Source organism: Callithrix jacchus, chromosome 7, assembly GCF_049354715.1.
Source record: "Callithrix jacchus isolate 240 chromosome 7, calJac240_pri, whole genome shotgun sequence".
In the NCBI taxonomy this organism is placed as follows: domain Eukaryota; kingdom Metazoa; phylum Chordata; class Mammalia; order Primates; family Cebidae; genus Callithrix; species Callithrix jacchus.
Window position 1 is genome coordinate 89,633,024 of NC_133508.1, and position 20,814 is coordinate 89,653,837.

The 20,814-nt window shown below is 50.2% G+C and overlaps 2 protein-coding genes across 16 annotated transcripts in view; one reads left to right on the top strand and one right to left on the bottom strand.

Moving 5' to 3' along the window:
• The first annotated feature begins 354 nt into the window (after nucleotides 1-354).
• On the top strand, nucleotides 355-20,507 carry CC2D1B (coiled-coil and C2 domain containing 1B). 13 transcript variants are annotated; one of them, XM_009001229.5, is made up of 25 exons: nucleotides 355-491; nucleotides 1,961-2,047; nucleotides 3,505-3,649; nucleotides 4,630-4,730; nucleotides 5,111-5,266; nucleotides 5,686-5,811; nucleotides 6,003-6,162; nucleotides 6,336-6,508; nucleotides 6,686-6,761; nucleotides 6,875-6,982; nucleotides 7,075-7,205; nucleotides 7,493-7,565; nucleotides 7,777-7,907; nucleotides 8,324-8,459; nucleotides 8,542-8,714; nucleotides 9,077-9,202; nucleotides 9,763-9,821; nucleotides 9,903-10,019; nucleotides 10,378-10,451; nucleotides 10,560-10,618; nucleotides 10,772-10,823; nucleotides 11,255-11,354; nucleotides 11,496-11,586; nucleotides 12,522-12,651; nucleotides 20,017-20,507. In XM_009001229.5, the coding sequence occupies exons 2-24, from the start codon at nucleotides 1,982-1,984 to the stop codon at nucleotides 12,648-12,650; spliced, it is 2,562 nt and encodes an 853-aa protein (XP_008999477.3). In that variant the 5' UTR covers nucleotides 355-491; nucleotides 1,961-1,981; the 3' UTR covers nucleotide 12,651; nucleotides 20,017-20,507. The 13 variants fall into 13 exon arrangements, with proteins under 13 accessions (XP_008999477.3, XP_078187950.1, XP_035107388.2 ...); XM_078331824.1 differs by having other exon boundaries at nucleotides 10,778-10,823; XM_035251497.3 differs by having other exon boundaries at nucleotides 8,342-8,459.
• Nucleotides 13,604-20,814, bottom strand: part of ZFYVE9 (zinc finger FYVE-type containing 9) — a 216,541-nt gene continuing 209,330 nt past the window's right edge. For all 3 annotated transcript variants that reach the window (XM_035251494.3, XM_035251492.3, XM_035251493.3), the window contains one exon: nucleotides 13,604-20,160. In XM_035251494.3, coding sequence (XP_035107385.3) covers nucleotides 19,999-20,160 — 162 coding nt within the window. In that variant the 3' untranslated portion in view covers nucleotides 13,604-19,998. The remainder of the gene's footprint in view (nucleotides 20,161-20,814) is intronic.

Consider the following 20,814-nt stretch of genomic DNA (forward strand, 5'->3'; position numbering starts at 1 on the left):
AGCCCCGCTTCTGTCTCGCTTCTAGGACGGAGCTTGGACCGGCCCCGCCCCTTGCCCGGTGGGGTGGGGCGGGGCGGGGCCAGGGCTGGAAGCGGGTTAGGTCTGGCGAGCGAACGCCCAGCGCCTCGGGCTGAGTAGAGGAGGAGGTTCCTCCGAGATGCTGCAAGTAGGCGAGGGCTGGGCATAGCGACCTCGTTTGCGCCAGCCGGTGGACGCCCCGGCGGAACTGCGCAGCGCCGCTGTCCCGCGCTACCTGCCTGAAGGCGCCTGCGCGCTGAAAACCCCGCCCTGGTATCACCTGTCGGAGCCCCAGGCCCGCGTAGCCGTGCACATGCGCACTGCCAGCCGCCAGCCAGTGGAGTCACGTGTTGCGCGCGAGCCGCCTACCCGGCGGGCGCTTCCTGTCGCTACCGCGGCGGCCCAGGGCCCGCGGGAGCCCAGGGCGGTGCCGGGTGGGAGAAGGCCGGGGTTTGGCTCGGATTCACCGCGAGGTATGCCGCGTCCCCACCCCTCGGCGTGGGGAGCTCTGGAGACCGCGGGGGAGATACAGGCGGCGTGGGCAGGGCATGGCGGCGAGCCCAGCGGCGCGGGAGTGGGGGTCCAGTGTCTCCTTCCCCTACGGACTCCGCATCCCACCTCTCCTGAGGCCTGGCTCTGGCATCGGGGCCGCAGCCTTGGAGTGTCTGACCCGCCTCGCTTTCACCTGTGCAGGGGTCACTCTCGGGGCCGTGCCGCTCCCCCAAGTCCCGAAATCTGACACTCGGAGTCCCCCGGAGCGCCCGCGCACCCGCGTCCAGTCAGCCTCTCTGCCAGCTCCCCGCCGCCCCGCCGCCCCCCAGCTGGCGTGGGCTGTGGCGAGATGCGCCGGCTTCCTGCCTCCTCCCCCTACTTCCTGTGCACCTTCCTTTTGCTGCCAGAGTGGGGTGTCTGAAACACCGATACCATCCACCACTTCTTTCCCAGCGCCCTCAGAATAATGCCCAAACTTCTTTCGGCTTAGAGGTTTTCCTGTTCTGCCGCTTGCTCACATTTCTATCTCGGCTTGTGTATTCGGGCTTCACTGCTTATCCCCCAGTCATACCAGGCCTCAGATTTCCTTGTGCAGGCCAAGTTGTTCCCCACCTCAGAGCCATCAGGTGTTCCCTCGGCTTGGAATTCTATTCCCCTCCTTCCCCCAACTTCTTTTCGTGACTCAGCCCAGGCGTCGCCGCCTCGAAGTCCCTTTTCTCCCAGTGCTGAAGAAGGGGTCACCTCAGGTCACCTGTAGCCCTTGGGGCAACTCCGTGTAGTCCTCCTCCACCATCCATGTAAATGGTCCTTGAGGGCTGAGACCGTGTTAGATTCATTTCTGCACTCCCAGTGCCCAGCACAGGGTCTGACACAGGAGGTTTTGTGAATGACAGATCTTTATGGGAATCAGAATGCTGAGCCAGCTTTCTCCAGAGAACAGCTGTGAGATGGAACTTTGCTGAAATGTCCTTGGATGATGAGAATGCTCTGTGTCTGCGCTGTCTGGTGGTAGCCCCTCACCACATATGGCTGTTAAACACCTGGAATGTGTCTGTTGTGGCTGAGGGACTGGATTTTTAGCTTTATTTCATTTTATTTCATTGAAATTTAAATTTTAATAGCCACCTATGGCTTCCATAACAGCACAGTTTTGGAGCCTTTATGAATTCTACCCAGCCTTCCACCCACCCTGAACCTAGAGTTACTTCCCTGAATGTGCTTTTTAAATTTGAGTCCATTCAGAACACTCCACAGTAAACCGATTAACAGGTGATCCCCATCCCTCCCACGGCCTGGGCTGCTTCACTGCTTTCATTAAAAGTAACCCATCGTTTGGTGTTCAGCATTGCCTTCTTTGGGAGTTTACTATCTGCACCTTACCACAAATAGCACTGTTGGGGGCGGTGCTTATGGGCTACTCCAGCCTGAATCTCTGTAACTCTTCCACCAGATAGGTATCTAGGCCGCCACGATGCCAGGGCCAAGACCTCGGAAGGGCCCTCCGGCCAGTGGCCAAGGCATGGCCACTGCCAAGCAGGTATGGAACTTAGCCTTCTAGGCTTCTGGGTCAGTTTGGGGGTGGGGGTCTCTAGATAGCTTAGGCAAACTGGATCACATTTAGTTCCCCATTAGTTCAAAGACTTGGAGCAGTGCCTCCCGGATGTGGCAGAGTCCTTAGACACCCTCCTTCTGGTCCCTACCACACATAAGTGGAGAGAGAGTTCAGGAGTCACCAAAGTTAGAATGTTCTGATGGGACATCAGTGCTCTCACAGATTCCTCAGATAGGATCACAACTTTGCTTGTTAGTCAGGGATGCCAGGACGTGATGGCTATAGTCAGTGGGAAGCCTTTATTGCCTAGAGACAGATGGCTGTGGCCCAAGTGGAAGAACAGGGTGGGGTCTCCTCTCCAGTTTTCTTCCTTTATTTCTTCTGGGCCTAAGTCTCAAGACTTCTTAGTCCATTTTTAATATCTTTAAAAAGGCAGGTAAGAAAGGAGGTGAGATAAAGGGCATAGACTCAAGTCACAAAGAGCTTGTTTTAAATTTCTGACTCTCTCAGAAGACTGTCTCAGTTTCATCTGAACATTGGGATAAAAATAGGATGTGGGCTAGGTGCGGTGGCTCACACCTGTAATCCAACACTTTGGGAGGCTGAGGCTGGTGGATCACCTCAGGTCAGGAGTTTGAGACCAGCCTGGCCAATATGGTGAAACCTTGTCTCTACTAAAAATACAAAATTATCCAGGTGTGGTGGCATGTGCCTGTAGTCCCAGTGACTTAGGAGGCTGAGGCGGGAGAACTGCTTGAACCCAGGAAGTGGAGGTTGCAGTGAGCCAAGATAGTGCCACTGTACTACAGCCTTGGTGACAGAGCAAGACGCTGTCTTAAAACAAAAACAACAACAACAACAACAAAAACACAGGATGTACCTTTACCTAGAGTAGTCAGATTCATGGAAACTGAATAATGGTGCTTAACAGAAGCTGGAAATGGGGGAGGAAGGGGAGTTAATGTTTAATGGGTAGAAAGTGTGTTTTACAACATGACAAAAGTTCTGTAGATGGATGATGGCAATGGTAGCAGGGTAGTGTGAATGTCCTTATGCCATTGAACTCACCCTTAACAGTGGTTAAGATGGTGAAATTCATGTTGTTATGTGTTTTACCACAGTTTTAAAAAATAGGACCTACTCTTCAGAATTGTGAGAATTAACTGGGATAATCACATAGAACACTAAGAACGGGCATGGCAGCTATTGCTGTTAGTACTAATAATGGTAGTGTGGTCTTACTGGTTTTTTTGTTATTGTTGAGTCCCTAGGGAGGTAAGTGTCTCAAGGAGTAATGTTGAAGGCCTCAGTTTCTTTCTGCACATTGGGCCTCACAGAGTGAGGGAGCCACTGATTGGGACGTTGAGAGCCCAAGTCTGGCTCTGGAGCTGGGCTCTACCCTGCTTGTTGTGTGGTACCTAAGAGTCCTGCTCTGCTCTCAGCTGGGGCTCTTTGTGGAGTTTGGCCCTGAAGACATGCTGCTGGGCATGGATGAGGCTGAAGATGATGAGGACCTGGAGGCTGAGCTGCTGGCCCTCACAGGGGAAGCACAACCCACCAGCAAGAAGCCAGCACCCAAGGAGCAGGGTGAGTCTGGACATCGCACTGGGCTCGGGGCTGGGACCGGATGGCCACAGGCTGGTGGTAGAGGGTGGCTCCTTCCCTTGCAGCTGGAGGGAGCCAGCCAGATCCCATGGTCCTTCCAATACCCATGTGCCTTCTGCAGCATTCTTACCAAGAGGCAGCCCCACCCTGCTTCCCCACCTTGTGTGATAGCCTGGGCTGGCCCCTCCCCATTGTGGACAAATCTGATTCTCAGACTGACCTAGGTCTCCATCCTTAGCCCTACCCAGGGTGCTGGTATAGGGTAGGGGCCCAGTTAGCCAGACTGAAGTGGGTACATAGGAAGTACATAGAAATTGTGTATAATGAGTAAGTGGAATCTCCCTCCTCAGTCCATATGAGAACAGAGGACTTTAGGCCTGGGAGGATCAGGAGGTCTAAATCTTCCTCTCTTTTTACCTGGAACCGTTGAGAGAGAATCCCTCCACTTATCCCCCACCATCCCGTGTGTCCCTGAGCTGAGGATAATGGGAGGACCTGGGAAGGGGCTCACTGCTCCTGCTTTGGGGTGGCACAAGACATGGTTTGAATCCTAGCTCTGCCACTTAGTAGGATTGCAATGATAGGAATATTAATGTTGAAAGTTTCTCAGTTTATTTAATATATAAAAAGGAGATATTATCCATCTTGCAGATTTGTTGTGAAGCTCAATTGGACTTTGAAAATCTTTACAGATGTGACAGGTGTGGTTGGATAAAGTGGATGGCATGTCAGGCTACTGTAGGTGGAGGTGCAGAGAAAGGAGCAACTTGGTAGGGGGCCCAGAAAGGTTTCCCTGCTGAGGGTCTTTTGAGCTGGGTCTTAAAGGAAGGGCAGTTTCTCATGTGGGACGCTGCTGTGGGAGGGAAGGGGGATTTCTGCCTGGGTGGATCTACCAAGCCCCTACTTTACTCATCCCAGACCTTATCTGAGTTGTGCTGACCTGCCGTGGCCTTCTTCCCCAGCCCCCCTGCCCATGGCCCACATTGAGAAGTTGGCAGCAGACTGTATGCAGGATGTGGAGGAGGAGGAGGAGGAAGGGCTGGAGGAAGATGCAGAGCTGCTGGTGCGTCTGCCAGGCTGGTATCCCAGGGCCCTGTGGCAAGCTCAAGCCTGGTGGAGGAGAGGGCAGTGGAGAGAAGGGTGGCGGTGCCCCTCTGTTCTCTGACTCTGAATGAGTGCCTGCCCCTCCTGGCTGTACAGTGGGCAGCATGTCTCTTTGACCTCTGGTCTAAGCTCTGCAGTTGGGGATTCTCAGATTTGGAGTCATTACTGTTTTCAAGGCTATCCTCAATCAGATTAAAGAAATGTTTTGGTGAAGGGGACTCAGGCACAGTGACTAATGTTGGGGAATTTTGCTGGGAAAGAGGGTCCTTTGCTCTCAAGTCGTGTTGTGGGTATGGTCTTGAAGCCCCCAAGCTCCTAGGCTGTGTTTTATCTCTCTAGACGGAGCTACAGGAGGTCTTAGGTGTGGACGAGGAGACTGAGCCCCTGGATGGTGATGAGGCAGCTGTCCCAGGCAGCTCTGAGGAGGAGGGCCTGGAAGACACTGAACCTCCAGTGCAGACAGCCTTCCTGAAAGCCTCAGCCCTAGCAGCTCAGGTGGGTTCTGCAGGAGGGGCCCTGTGCCTCTGATGCTTCTTTGTGCCCAGACATAATGTGTGTGGCCTGGTCTGCATAGCAAGGCTGCAGTCACCCTTTCCAGGACCCTCTTCCAGCAGCCACCCCAGGCAGAAACAGCACAAGAAACTCCTCCGTGGCCGCCAGCCTCAAAGGCCTCTCTGTTCTCCCAGACCACCCCCGGAAGCCATTTCCTGGCTTCCACCAATTGGGCCTCTGTATTTGCCTCTGCCATGGCCTCTGGCCTCTCCAGTGAGCTTTTGCTTCCTTCCTTGAGACTTTTAGGCCCTTCTTTCTCCTGGAGTCCCAGAGCTCCATCTTCTGGGGCAGCTTCCGCACAGGGAGAATGGTAGGCCTAGCAGGCCTTGGAGTAGCCAGGCCCTTAGCTGAATTGTTCATAGGCCGGAGCATCTCAGGGGCTACACACTTTGCTGGAGGAACGGATTCGCAACTACCGGGAGGCTGCAGCCAGCGCCAAGGAGGGAGGCGAAGCAGCCAAAGCCAGGCGCTGTGACCGTGGCCTGAAGGTGAGTCAGGCCAGGCTGGGAGCAGGGCAGGGGAGGGGGCTGCATGGAAGGCGGCTGGTGGAGATTGTGCCAGTGGAGGGCAAGTTACCCCACTAGACTTTGGGGGTTTGGGGGGCCACCCCTGGCTTGTCTTGGAGCAGGGACTTGGCTGAGATGGCTGGCTGGGTTTCTGGACCAGTTCTTTCCCTCAGACCTTGGAGTCACAGCTAGCTGCTGTGAGGAGAGGCAGAAAGATCAATGAGGATGAGATCCCACCTCCAGTGGCCTTAGGAAAGAGGCCCCGGGTCCCTGAGGAACCAGCCAACAGGAGCCCCGAGGCAGACCCTCCAGCTCCCCCTGTCTTGGAGTCAGGTATTGCAGATGTCCAAATCCTGTCCTAGTTCCTGGGTTTTATCTCACAGCCTGTCTTCCCAGCCTGCCACCATGTTCATTACCATTGGTGACATCCTCCCCAGGATGTTGTCAGGCCAGCGAGGTATGTGGGCATGTTCTGTGATCCTCATGTGCTCTCTGTTTCCCTATAGACAACCCCTCCCAACCTGAGACCAGCCTCCCTGGCATTTCTGCCCAGCCCGATTCAGAACCAGACCCGCGGGCCCTGCTGTCATCCCGACAGAGAGAGTACAAAGTGGCTGCCCTCAGTGCCAAGCGGGCTGGAGATCTAGACCGGGCCAGAGAGCTCATGAGGATTGGGAAGGTATGGCATCTGGCTCAGGGCTTGTGTCCCACCCTCATTTTGTAGATGAGGGAAATTGAGGCTCAGAAAGGGAGCTAGACTGGGCTTGAGTGAGATTGGCTTGAAGGGCAGTTGTTTCAGCCCAGGCTCTTGAGATCCTCTGGTTTTCACCCACACTTGCTTTTCTGACTTCTGCAGAGATTTGGTGCTGTCCTGGAGGCCCTGGAGAAGGGGCAGCCTGTGGATCTGAGTGCCATGCCCCCGGCACCTGAGGGTCAGTATGGGGACAGTGCAGGGATCTGCTCAGGCTTGGGTGAGGTTAGGAAGGAGTAGCAGGCCTGAGGCCGCCAGGCCCTCCCACCTATACCTCTGCTCTGGGTCCCCCAGATCTGAATCCCTGGCAGGCTTCTAAGGCCCCCACAGCACCCTCAGTCATTCCCCCAGCCGTGGAGCGAGTGCAGCCAGTGATGGCCCCTGACGTCCCGGCAACCCCAGGTAGGGCAGGATGGTGGGACTGTGGCGCGGGGACCTGTGGGCATTGCAGGGCAGGCTGAGTTGATGCCCATTCCTTTCTTCTCCCCTTCAAGTGGCCCCTACAGAGTCACAGACAGTGCTGGATGCCCTGCACCAGAGACTGAACAAGTACCGCGAGGCGGGCATCCAGGCCCGGAGTGGTGGTGATGAGCGCAAGGCGCGAATGCACGAGCGCATTGCCAAGGTGGGCCCGAAGCTGTGCAGCCCCAGCCCGTGTGGCCTCTTCCCTGGCTGGGTGCTCTGTCTCCCTGGTCTTCTGGCTAGCCCTGTTCTTTTCTGAACTTACATCTGTCTGTCTCTCTGGGGCTCTTGCTGCCTCAGGGCTCTTTTCTTCTCCCAGGGCTGCTGTCTTTCTGCCAGTCTCCCTCTCCTTGCCCTACTGTGTGTCATGGTGTGGGGTGGGGGTTATGGGGGTGGGGGTGCTGTGCGGGTTGCTGCTGACCACAGGCCCCTCCCTTCTTTCCCTTTTAGCAATATCAAGATGCTATTCGAGCACACCAAGCAGGACGGAAAGTCAAGTTTGCTGAGTTGCCTGTTCCTCCAGGTGAGTGGGGCATGGCCTAGGGGCTCTGTTAAGGAGGTGGTCCCTGGGCAAGAAGGGAATGGGGGACGGCCAGTGGGGATGACTTCTCATGCGTATGCATCCCTGCTGTGGAGCCACCCATCCCAGCCATGCCCCAGATGAGCCAGGGTAGCTTTGTGCCTCTCTGAGGCTGCTCCCCTGCCCCTCCATGCTCTGTCTTTCTCTCCCACAGGATTTCCCCCAATCCCTGGCCTGGAGCCCACTATGGGTGTTGAGGAGGACACGGTGGCAGCAACACTGGCAGCTGCAGAGAAACTGGCCTCCGCAGAGGATACAGCCCCAGCTGATGAAGATGAAGATGAGGTTTGGCGGAGGGCTTGACTCCAGGGCTGGTGGGGAGAATAGCAGGAGAGGGGTAAACCCAGACCCTGTTGTCCATACTAATAAGCCCAGTAAGGTACATATTTTTTCTCCCATTGTATGGAGAAGAAAACTCGCCCAGGGACATCTAGCTAGGAAATAGCAGAGCTAGGATTCAAACCAAGGTCTTTCTGAATCCAGAGCTCTGGCTCCATCCCCATTACCCTACAGTCACTTTCCTGTTTGGGGAGGCTAGCTGTGAGAGCTTCTGAGGCTGCTTCTAGCTCTCAGTTCTTTTAGAACCCAGGAAGAGAAGCCACCCATCTCAGGTTACACAGCGATTTAGTGCAACATTAGAAAGACAGCCCAAGTCTGGGAGCTGCCATGGCCATGCTAGGAAGCAGATTCCCTCCTAACAGCCTCCTGGGCACCTGCAGGGCGAGCCCCCAGCACAGGCCCCAGTGGCCAAGAGACCTGCACGGCCTGCGGTCCCTTCATCCCAGCCCCTGCCTGAGCCCAAGGCCTCAAGTTCTAAGGAGTCACCGAGTCCATCTGGTGAGTTGGGGACAAGTAGGGTGAAGAACTGAGGGCGTAGTGAGGGCAGGTGTGGCCCTAACCAGTGGCCTTCTCCCTTCAGTGCGGGAGCAGCTGGCACTGCTGGAGGCACGGAAACTGCAGTACCAGCGGGCAGCCCTGCAGGCCAAGCGAAGCCAGGACCTGGAGCAGGCCAAAGCCCATCTGCGAGTGTCCAAACATCTTGAGGCTCAGATCATCCAGGCCCGAGCTGGCAGATCTGTTGATCTATCCAAGGTGAGTCCCACCTGGTTAACCACCAGGACTTCTCAGGTGGAGAAGGTGGGTGGCAGGCTTGACAGACTGAGCGAAGGCAGCTTCTGGGATGTGGTGGGGTTTGGACAGAACGTAATGACGGTCAGGAAAGAACCTTTTGCTTATGCCCCTCTACCTCACAGCCAGGGGAACGGAAAGTGGGCTGTCAGAGATTACAAGGCAGGATTAGGCCATGGGAATGTTATCTTAGGATAGAGTGGGAGGCGATGAGTTGTCATTGGAGTTTAGAAGCTGAAGAATTTAGTTTGGGTTCATGCCTTTGTTGGACTCGGTAGAGGAGTAATCTGACTCTTGGGGCCCGAGGGGCCTTATGACCTGGGTAGGTGCCTTCACCCTTGACTGATGAGGAGGGTGACTTCATCCTCATCCACCACGAGGACCTGCGACTCTCCCAGAAGGCCGAGGAGGTGTATGCCCAGCTGCAAAAAATGCTTCTGGAGCAACAAGAGGTCAGCAGGCCCCTCTTCTGTTCCTCCCCTCTGTGCCCACAGCCTTCCTGTGGAGGAAGGCCTGGAGCTCAGACCACACGGCCCTGGACTCAGATTCTTAGCTCTTCCACTTACTGTGTGACTTGGGCAAGGGACTTCCTCTCTGAACTGCATTTTCCTCATCTATGAGTTGGGATGATAATACCCCTTTTTTGGGGTGATTACAGAGTTCAAACGACAAGAGTTGAGGGAAAGAAGGCTGTGCTATGTGTGTATGTATGTTTATGTGTCTATCTGAACTGCTGCCTGTTCTGGAAAGTCTGCCTTCTGAGGGGATGTTTGAATTAGGTTCTGATGGAAGGAGTTGCTAATTTGGGGAATGGCTGTCCTCAGCAAAGAAAATATCAAGTGTAGGCAGAGAAGCGTGGTGGGACTTGGGAGTAGTGCTCTTGGGGGATGTGTTGTGGCAGGAAAGAAGTGAAGCTACAAAGGAAGGTAAGCTTTGAGAAGTCAGTCCTTGAATGCCAACCAAGATAGGTCCTGCTCTGGGCTCGGGAGTCATTCTGGGTCCCTGTTTTCAGAAGTGCCTGCTGTTCTCCAAGCAGTTTATGCACCAGGGCAATGTGGCTGAGACCACCCGGTAAGTGCAAGGGCTGGGGTTTGGCTCATGGGGTAGGGAGCGGAAAATGCACCATCATGCTGGTGTACCCATCCCCATTAGATTTGAGAAGCTTGCTCAGGACTGCAAGAAACAGCTGGAGATACTGCAGCTGGCCCAGGCTCAGGGCCTCGACCCTCCCGGCCACCACTTTGAGTTGAAGACATTCCAGACTGTGAGGTACCAAGGCCTAGGGAAACGGGGGGTCCAGGCAGGGAGGGGCGGGAGCCTGGGAGCCCAGGCCAGAGACTTATACCCGCTTAGTGAGGCTTCCTAAGCCTGGCCCTGCCTCAGCCTGGGGCTGCTGAGGAGTAGGGCAAGGTGCGTGCCAGTGAAGAACGCACAGCTATCTGGGTGCTATGGAAAGAGCTCTGGACCAGAAGTCAGATACCAAGGTTTGCATACCAGCTCTGGCTTCCCTGCCTGGGCCCATACACCTTCTGTCAGCACCCAGCTGGGCAGACAGGCCCTGGAAGTAGGGACCTTGTTCCACCACTGTTCTTCACTTTCAGCATTTTCTCCTTTCCTCTTGCTCTAGGATCTTCTCAGAACTCAACAGCACAGAAATGCATCTGATCATTGTCCGGGGACTGAACCTACCAGCCCCTCCAGGTAACCCAAGGGCCGCCCCTACTCCAGGAGGCTCTTGCCCGGACACTCCACCCCAAGTGCTAGGCTCCTAGCCACTCCCTCTGAGCTACTCCCTTTTCTCCTTCCCAGGGGTGACTCCCGATGACCTGGATGCTTTTGTGCGGTTTGAGTTTCATTACCCTAACTCGGTGAGGTTCAGGTAGAAGTAGATGCTCTGAAACCCACCTTGCATTCCAGGACCCTGTGCTTTCTTCCCATCCCTGGGAGGCCTGGCTGCAGTGCCTGCCCTGTGTGCCTCTGTGTTTATTCACTGTCCTGACTTCTCTCTCCTCACTGCTTAGGAGCAGGCTCAAAAAAGCAAAACAGCTGTGGTGAAGAACACAAACTCTCCAGGTGAGGGCCACATGCAGATCTCTTCTTCGTCCCTCTCAAAGTATGCAGCACTGGTGTTTCCAGAGCAGGTTTCCTTCTATGCCCTTACTCGATCCATCCCACTTGGGAGATAAAGGTGCTATTAACATGCCTCTTGTGGTGTTGGAGAAACATGCAGAGAGGTACAGGGACTTGCCTGGGGCCTCATGTCAAGGAGGTGGTAGAAATGGGATGTGAACCCAGGAATTCTGTATCCCAATTCCAAGTCTTTTCTACTTTGTTATAATTATGCTTAAAAGAGTTTAAAAAAAAGAAACCTCACTTCCAAGGCCAGGACCTCAGTGGTCTGCCACCCTTTGGAGGTAGTCACCCCGAACTGCAGGGCCTCTATTTGTACTTCCTCACGAAATCCCAAGAGCCAAACCCCTCCTGGCTTTCTCCCACTTTTCCAGAATTTGATCAACTCTTCAAACTAAACATCAACCGAAACCACCGGGGCTTCAAGAGGGTGATCCAGAGCAAAGGCATCAAGTTTGAGATCTTCCACAAGGGGTGAGGCTCCTATGGGTTACACTGCCACACAGGCTGGGAGGAGGGAGGAACATTTGTGACTGCTGCCCCTGTATAAGCTCAGCCAGCACATCCCTGCCTTCCTTGCCCAGTCCAATCCCCTGCTGCCTCTTGGCTCCCCAGGTCCTTCTTCAGAAGCGACAAGCTAGTTGGCACAGCACACCTGAAACTGGAGCGGCTGGAGAATGAGTGTGAGATCAGAGAAATTGTGGAGGTAGGGCCTGGGGTGTGGGCAAGCCAGAGGGTTTGGTATGAGAAGAGCCAGTATGCACTGAACACCACACGTTGTTGTAGGTTTTTGTGCTCATTACTTAATTTGAAATTCTTCACAAGTTTGCTTAGAGTAGGTAGAATCCTCATTTTACAGATGGAGAAGTTCAGAAGGTTTGAGAAATTTCTAGAGGGACCCAGCAGAAGGCAGCCTCCTTAAGTTTCCATGAACTCAAGGATTCCACAGGCAAGGACTATACAAGCTTGCCGCTAACAAATGAGAAAACTCAGGTCTGAGAGGAAAGGGGGTTCTGTAAGCTCAAATGGTGTATCCTTGGCAGAGCCACAACCAGCCCTTTACTGATGGGCTTTTCCCACTGCAGCACACCTGCCCCCACTGCCTGGATGACTTATTCTTATGTGGGCCGTGGTCTCTATTAGAGCCACTGAGAGTGGTTGGACTTCTTGGGCCTATCATAGTGCTTTGCACCCTACCTACCCCATCTTCTGCCCAGAAGTAGTATTTTGTTAAATGGGAAGGAACCCTGGCATGGGGTTCTAGTGCTGCCTCTGCCAGCGTCATCTACTTCTCTTTGGGCCATCTGTGAAGTGAGGGTTTGGGATCAGTGGAAGGCTACTTTCTTCAAGCCAATGTTTCTTCCAGAAGTTGCAGTGGGGATTGAGGAGAAAATGAAGTGAACAGAGCTCTAGGATGCTTGTCTAGATTTCTTTCTTTCTTTTTAAAATAAGACTCACCTAAAACCACCACCACCTCCTCCTCCAAACACTGGGAGGGGAGGGTTGCCACGAATGGAGACTCCTGTGTTCACACCACAGGACATCTTAGCTCCTCTCACATTTTTCCTGGGAATGTAGGGAACTGCCTCTCCCCATTCTGTGTCCCCTTAGTTACCATCTCCCTCTCTGTGGTCCTCACAGGTCCTAGATGGAAGGAAGCCCACTGGGGGAAAGCTGGAGGTGAAGGTGAGGCTGCGGGAGCCTCTGAGTGGCCAGGACATGCAGACGGTCACTGAGAACTGGCTGGTCCTGGATCCCAGGGGCTTGTGAGGTGGGCAGCTCTCTGGGCCTCCAGAACCTTTGCCCCCTTTTACTCGTATCTTCAACTGGTATCTGAAAAGAAAACCTAGGAGTTTTCTCATCTATGAGAAAGACCAAGAGACCAAACTGTTAGGGCTTAATGGGCTGAGTTTCTGATGTTTCTCAGTAGAACTGGGAAGAGAAGGTAACCTTCCAGGGTTTAACTGTCTTCAGGAAACCTTTCTAAAACCTTCGTGTTTTCACTACAGTTTAGACTGACTTCCTGTGCTTTGCACCCCTGTATAGCGGATGGTGAGCACCAGGAGAGGAGTCAGGCCGCAACTGTACAGGAGTTGACTTTCCCAGCTTTGCTGGCTTCAGAAGATTTTGTACATGAGAGATGCTGCTACCCAAGCACCAAAGACCTATTAAGCATGTGCACTACTGACCATGACCCTGGTCTTTCCTGTTATTCGCCCCTCTGGGGCCTCTACAGAAAGAGGCTGAGTTTCCAGGCACCCATCTCCCTGCTGTCTCCCCTGCCCCCAGTCTGAATGAGGGCAAGGACACCTTTGTTGCTCTATGCAATGGAATCCTGCAGCCCCTTAATTCCTGTATGGCAATTGTGTGCAGCTTACACCTGCCTCCAGTTGCGCCATTTCTAGATGTGCCTTTAAAAGATATAACTGGGATGGGAGAACTTGAGGGTGATTGGGAACCTCCCCTCCTGAGGGTGGGGTCAGGGTTCCATGACTCCTGTGGGCCAGTGCTAGCCTGTCCCAGACACCTCTGTTACCCCAGCTCTGCTTGTGCCTTTGTCCCTGACAGCTGCTGCATTAGCCTTCCTGCTTCCCTAAGGACTTAGTGGAGGAGGAAAGTTGTTTTTGGTACTACTTGGTGGGAAGTAAGGGGAAGGTTGGATCTTGGGTTTGGTCCACCCAAGAAAAAAGACTGTTAACTGAAAGGAAAATACATACATAAAATTTTATGTAGCCATTTTTATTTATTTGGAAACTAATTCATTGTAGGCATTTTATATTCAACTACACAGAGTATCCATCAAAGTCCTGCTCCCTGTCACTTTTTAAAAGCTAAGGTAGCAGTAACATGACAAACTGCTGCTATCTTCCTCTTGAGAGAGGGCAGGGAAAGCCTTTCCTTTTCAGCTCTTTACCTGGGGGACTTAGTTTTTTCTAAGAAATTCTTCTTTGGCTTTGTTTTTCTGAATGGATGGAGACTATGAAGGGGTTTGTAGTTGTAATAGATTTAATATTCAAAACTGAAATACTCCACATTTCTTAGAAATAGCCCATCTTCCCCAACACCCTTTTTGAAGCATTAATTCAGGATCAACGAAGCATTCCTCCAGATCATATTTAAAAAAGGTTAAAGTGAAGCAAATACATTCAGCTTACTGATCACTATAGTATTGCATAAGCACAGCTCAAGAATCGAGCCTTGGTGTGTGTGTCCTTTTGGGCCGTAACAGGGCTGGATCATGCTTCCCTGACCTTAAAAGCAAAGATTTTAGAGGGCCAGAGTGGGAACTACACACAAGTGACTTTTTTTCCCCAGGATCCCTCTGGCCAATCTTATCAGAAGTGGGCCACCAAAACTTTCACAGATGTGAGATTTAACACTTAAATGCAGTCACCTGTATGAGAAACCGCAGATCATTTCAATCTAGAATGAAAAGGGATGCAGTCAGCCTTTATTAGGTGGCCCATAGAGCAAAGAAAGGTGGCTGGAAGGGTTCCTGACCCAACCTACTCCCTTTAGGGTGAGCATCCAACCAGTGCTTCCTAAGAGGGTTAGGGACCACTGTGGTTATCCTCCAAAGTTCCAGACAGCCCTGGGAGTTTCTAAATTCAGGCCTCTACTGGAAATGGCCTATTTCAATAGATAGGAAGGTTTCTATGGCTCCAAAGATTTCTCCTTTGCAACCCATTCAATTTCAGTCTGCTTCTTTGCTCTTTGCAAAACAGAACCTCCAGGCTGAGGAGGCAAAACCAAGCCTCCCACTAGCCTTGAAAACTGAGGTTCTTAAAAGGCCTTTATTGTAGCCAAAGGCATGCATGGGTCACTGGTAGTGGGAGGATCCTGTCCCAGCCTCACCTTGTCCTGAGATTTATCCACATACAGTAACCAGGCCTGATATGGTGGCTCGTGCCTGTAATCCCAACACTTTGGGAGGCTGAGGCAGGTGGATCACCTGAGGTTAGGAATTCAAGATCAGCCTGCCAAACATGGTGAAACCCCATCTCGGCTAAAAATAAAAATATTAGCTGGGCATGGTAGTGGGCACCTGTAATCCCAGTACTAGTGAGGCTGAGACAAGAACCGCTTGAACCCACCAAACAGAGGTTGCAGTGAGCCAAGATTGCACCACTATACTCCAGCCTGGACGACAAAGCAAGACTCCGTCTCAAACAAAAAAGCACAAATACAGTAACCAAACATTGTAGGTTAACTCACCTGCAGTTGGGAGCCAGCTACAACCCCAATCATTTTAAAATTTTCAATTCTTGGCCGGGCGTGGTGGCTCATGCCTGTAATCCCAGCACTTTGGGAGGCCGAGGCGGGTAGATCACGAGGTCAAGAGATCGAGACCATCCTGGTCAACATGGTGAAACCCCATCTCTACTAAAAATACAAAAAATTAGCTGGGCATGGTGGTGCGTGCCTGTAATCCCAGCTACTCAGGAGGCTGAGGCAGGAGAATTGCCTGATCCCAGGAGGCGGATGTTACAGTGAGCCGAGATTGCGCCATTGCACTCCAGCCTGGGTAACAAGAGCTAAACTCCGTCTCAAAAAATATAAATAAATAAATAATAAAATGATTTTCAATTCTTTGATCTCATACAATGCACACTTTCTTCTGAATTAGCGAACCGAATAAACTATGAAAATTTCTTAGAATCAGGAAGTCTTGCTTACAATTAAAGGGCAAATTCCTGTGACTTGAACATTTTTTCTTTCTCACAGTACCATTCTGAAATCTGCATAGTTGCTTCTGAATTTTGAAGGCTTGTTTTCCAAATATTTGTGGGCAGTTCCTAAAAGACTTTGCCAGTTAAGTATGGGCAGCTGCTTTCAGGATGAAACCATGCGACTTAAGACTGGCAGATCCTGGGAGCTTGCACCTGATTCAGCCCCACAGACAGATTCATTTCTTCTCTGCCTCAGCTCCCCAGGCTCTAAAATGGCATCGTTTCTCCCCTACTCCTTAGCTCTTCTAACTACATACGATCCCCGAATTCCCACTGCCATTATTATTATTTTAGCATTATGAAAACAAACTAGCCAGGCATGGTGACTCACGCCTGTAATCCCAGCATTCTGGGAGGCCAAAGTAGGTGGCTCACCTGAGGACAGGATTTCAAGACTAGACTGACCAATATGGTGAATCCCCATCTCTACTAAAAATACAAAATTAGCCAGGTGTGGTGGCACGTGCCTGTAATCCCAGATACTGCTGAGGCTGAAGCCAGAGAATTGCTTGAACCTGGAAGGCAGAGATTACAGTGAGCTGAGATCACACCACTGCATTCCATCCTGGGCAACAAGAACAAAACTCCATCTCAAAAAAAGAAAAGAAACATCATTACAAACTTGCTAATCCCAGAAACTGTGTTAAATGCTAAATTATTTCCCAGGTGACCAGTTATCTAGAAGTAAATTTAACTGAAAATCTTGGGCTCACCAGTGTTCAGAAACCACTGTGGCTGGGAGAAAACAAGACATAGGAACTTACAGAGGCAAAATTTCAAATCTGTAGCCCGAGTCCAGTAGTTCCTCAGATGTTGATAAAAAGGCTGGGAACAGTGGCTCATGCCTGTAATCCCAGCACTTTGGGAGGCCAAGACGGGCAGATCACCTGAGGTCGAGAGTTCATGACCAGCCTGACCAACATGGAGAAACCCCGTCTCTATTAAAACCCCATCCAGGCGTGGTGGTGCAGGCCTGTAATCCCAGCTACTCGGAAGGCTGAGTGAGGCAAGAGAATCACTTGACAGGAGGCAAAGGTTGTGAGCTGAGACTGTGCCATTGCACTCCAGCATGGGCAACAAAAGCAAAACTCCGTTTCAAAAAAAAAAAAGAGAATAAGATGTTGATATACATTGCCTAGCATTTAGTAAGCACTTAATAATTTTTAAAAATTTAATGAATTACCAGAATGGCAATTCTATTCCTCTTCAGTACAGAAGAATCGCTGTATCTCAGTCCTTAAGTTTAAAGTCCAGAAAATTTGCCTGTTTGAAAATGTGATGGTTCAGCCTCTTTGCTTTATATAATTCTTACAATATACACTGTATAAAAGCAAACATAAACAAGGAAGACAGTTAACTAGCATTGGCTGGCTTATGCCCAATTTCACAAATGATTTTACAAAACATAGAGGACATTTGATGCAGCAGATAAAGGATTTGAGGGCCAGCGTTTGTCCTTAGTGGGAGAATTCAAAAGCTTGCACTGATCCAGAAGAAAGAAGTACAATGGCAAGCAGGAAGAAGGAGAAACCACAGGAAAACAGGACCAGTCCCGGTAGAAGTTCCAAACTTCTGAGGTATGTTCAGACAAAGCCTGTTATTAGACCAAAAATAATCTGCCCGTTAACAAGAGCTTCCCGTTCTTGTCAGGTTTTGAGGTAGCAGTCCCAGGGATTGGTGCTGACAAGCTGCTGCTCTACAGAACTAAGCTTTCCCTTAGAAGCTCTGAGTACCTCTGAACCTGTGAGGAAGGTCACAATCAGAGTTCTGTGCAGCCACCATCGGTAAAATCTTTGGAGAGGCAGATGTCAAGTATAAGCTCCCACCTCAGAGCAGGATGAACCTACCCAGACATTTCCCAGGCCAGGCCTTTAGGCCTCTGGAAAACAGCTGCTGCTGCAAACAACCACAGCCTGCAGTCGCCTCCTGCTAAACCCACCTCTAGCCACTAGGGAGCAGCCTGTCACTGTCCCAGAGGCCTGTGCTAGTTTCCAGGGAATTCTTGGAGTTGTACTAATACTACAGAAAAACTCATTAGTTTAGCCTTGGCTTTCAGAAGGTGCCAGTGACAATGGAGTACGTTGCCCTGGAGCAATATTTTCAAGACATGCACTGTGGAATTCATTTGGTCTAAGACCAAAATAAATATTTAATGAAGCAGAAAAAGTATATCACACAGATCATGGATAAACCAGATTTTGGTTTCTAATACCACTCCCATTAAAAGAAGCCAGGATTCCTTGATGAAATGGCCGATTCCAGGGCTAGAACAGGCTAAGCACAAGATAAGCCTGAAGCATCTTGCTAGGCTAGAAAAAAAAAAAGTGCTCAGAAAAAGAATAGTATGTCACCAGGATAGAGAAACCAGCTTGAAGGGTTTCTTGCCTGGCTAAAGACAATCTGTGCACCAAAATAATCAATTGGAACCACTGAAAAAGGCCAGGTTTGGTAGCTCATGCCGGTAATCCCAGCACTTTGGGAGGCCAAGGCAGAGTCTGACGCTAGAGTGAGCTCTGACTGTGCCACTGCACTCCAGCATGGGTGACAAGATACACTGTCTGAAAAAAAAAAATCCATGTGTGTATAATGAAAATTAAATGAATAAATATTGCTTATAGCCATTACTGGAAAAAAAATAAATGAATAAATAAATTGGGAAGAAGGAGGGGCTTTTGCTTATAGTAGGTTACCAAATGCAAACTGTAAAGCTGGAGAAAACACTAGAATTGCAAAATCATTTTGCAAACATCAGAGTTGAAGATCAGTGCGGGGACATTTTCAAGGGCAAGATATTTGCACGGTCTGAAAGTGTACGTATACTGGTTATACGTTCCAGGTTGGGGGAAATACAGAGACACTGGACAATACCTTGATGAAGTGATCAAAATTTACCACTGTCAATGAGGGGGCAGATAGATATCAAGTCATTCTGGCAAAAATGCATATACTAATTCTAAATATGAGGAAACATCAAACTAAAAATGAGTTGTTTTCTGTTAAAAAACAGAGGAGGGCGGATCACTTGAGGTCAGGAGTTTGAAACCAGCCTGGCCAACATGATGAAATCCTGTCAAAATGCAAAATAATTATCTGGGGGTGGGGGTAGCGCCTGTAATCCCAGCTACTCAGGAGGCTGAGGGAGGAGAATCACTTGAACCTGGGAGCCAGAGGTTGCAATGAGCAGAGATCACACCACCACATTCCAGCCTGGGCGACAGAGCAAGACTCTACCTCAAAAAAAAAAAATTAATGGCATAAAAGATGAAAATGAGTCATGACAGCCATAGCCATGATTTACTGGAGGGAAAAAAATGCTACAAAGGACATCATTGGGCAGATACCAGGTTAAGGTATCAAATCAATGTTTTGACGAAGTAGAGAACCGTCCTGTAGTTATGTAAGAGAATGTCCTTATTTTTAGGAAATACGCATTAAAGTAGTTAGGAGTAAAGGCCTATGATATGTGCAATTTACTCTCAAATGCCTCAATTTTTTATGAAGAAAGAGAAAGGGAGAGAGAAACCCTGACAAATCAAACTGGGCAAAATGTTAATAAGTGAACAACGGGAATTTGGGTAAAGTGTGCACGGTTTTTTTGTACTTGCAACTTTCCTAGAAGTTTAAATTATTTCTCAATAAAATATATCTTTTAATTCCTCCCATATAACTAAAAATGTCCTGGGTGTATTCCGTCAGCATTCACAGAAATACCGTTGAATACCCGCCATCCACACGGGTAGATCTCCAGCAATCCTGAACTCAACTCTGCTCTCCAAATGACATTTACACTGAGTAGCCCTTCTGAAACTAGAAGAGTAGATTAAGTCCTTGAATCTTGAATTCACTTCAATGAATAATCTGGTAAAAACAAAAAAATCTAAGTGTGATTTCTACTTGACAGACAGCTGTGATGTAACTGGGACAAGATCAGTGTGGAATTCTTTTTATACCAATTCTGTACAAAGAGTGCAAGAACTGATGCTTCATATTTTATTTCCCCTCTGCCCTCCCATCCCACCCTTGGTGCTGGTTGTACCCATTTGAGCATTTCTGAGCACATGACCATAAGTAAATCTTGAGAGAGGAGCGGAATTCTTGTCTAAAGAGTAACAAGGGGATTAGCTGCAAGGATAGCTGTAACTGTTGTGCAGGAACAGAAGCTGCCCATGTCTTCTTGGTGGACAATCCATAGAAGACTTAGAATTATGGAACATCTGTCTCCCCAACCACCCTTTCCCACCCATCTCCCAAACCCTCACTCCCACCCTATACCCCACCCCATTAATAGTGTTAACAAAAGCTTAATCTTCCAGTTTTAAAGTGCAAATGATTTGGGTATGACTGCTGTTGCAACAGGTCTGAACAGAAAAAAATGAAGTCTTCTCTGTTTATGCGATGTTTTCCAGAATATAAAATATGAGTTCCATGACGACAGGGCCCTCACTGAGCTGGCAGGCCCCTCCATGGATCACCGGCACCAAGGCGCTGTCCAGATCATTCATATACTGCGAGGGAAGGGGCTGGCCATTGCTCCCTGCTTGATAGCCAACCTACACCGCAGAGAGAAAAGGAAGAGAGGTTACTCAACAGAGAAGGCTCTCCAGGGCTGAGGGCAAGGAGACTGGGCAGGAAAGGAGATATCCTTTTTGGCCTCAGGCTAGATACATGGTAGTGAACACAAACTTATCCTCTTTTCTGGATTGTCACTTACCCTGCTGTTTACTCTTCCTGACCACTTCACAGCCATGAGGCACTGGGTAAGCCGCGTAACCTGTTATGGTCTTAGTTTTCTGGGGAAGGGGAGTGGTGCATAAAAAGGTATGGAGTATCAGAAATAATACCTTAACCTCTGGTTGTGAAAATTAAAATGAGAAATATATAATGTACAATTCCCTAACATAGTAGGAACTGAATATTTGTTCGTACATCAGTCTTTTCATCCATGCACCATCTTCTGAGCACCTACAAACCCAGAGATCCAAAGATGAGTATAACAGGGCCCTATCCTCAAGAGGTTCACATATTTAGCAGAAAAATGCCTGTTCTTTGTTTTACATGAGGTAATTCTCTCTAGCTGGATTATCAGTGTCATTTGAGATAGGACCACACAAATACTTCATTAGTATAGCATTGGGCAAGCCATTAAATAGAAAATAAGTATTTGTTGATTGATGACTAGTCAGGAACTGGGGGCAGACACAGAA

Coding starts and splice junctions, on each gene's coding strand:
- CC2D1B (XM_009001229.5), top strand. CDS start 1,982: ATGCCAGGGCCAAGACCTCGGAAGGGCCCTCCGGCCAGTGGCCAAGGC. Junction 8,460..8,541: donor GGAGTCACCGAGTCCATCTG/GTGAGTTGGGGA, acceptor TTCTCCCTTCAG/TGCGGGAGCAGCTGGCACTG. Junction 10,020..10,377: donor AAGACATTCCAGACTGTGAG/GTACCAAGGCCT, acceptor CTCTTGCTCTAG/GATCTTCTCAGAACTCAACA.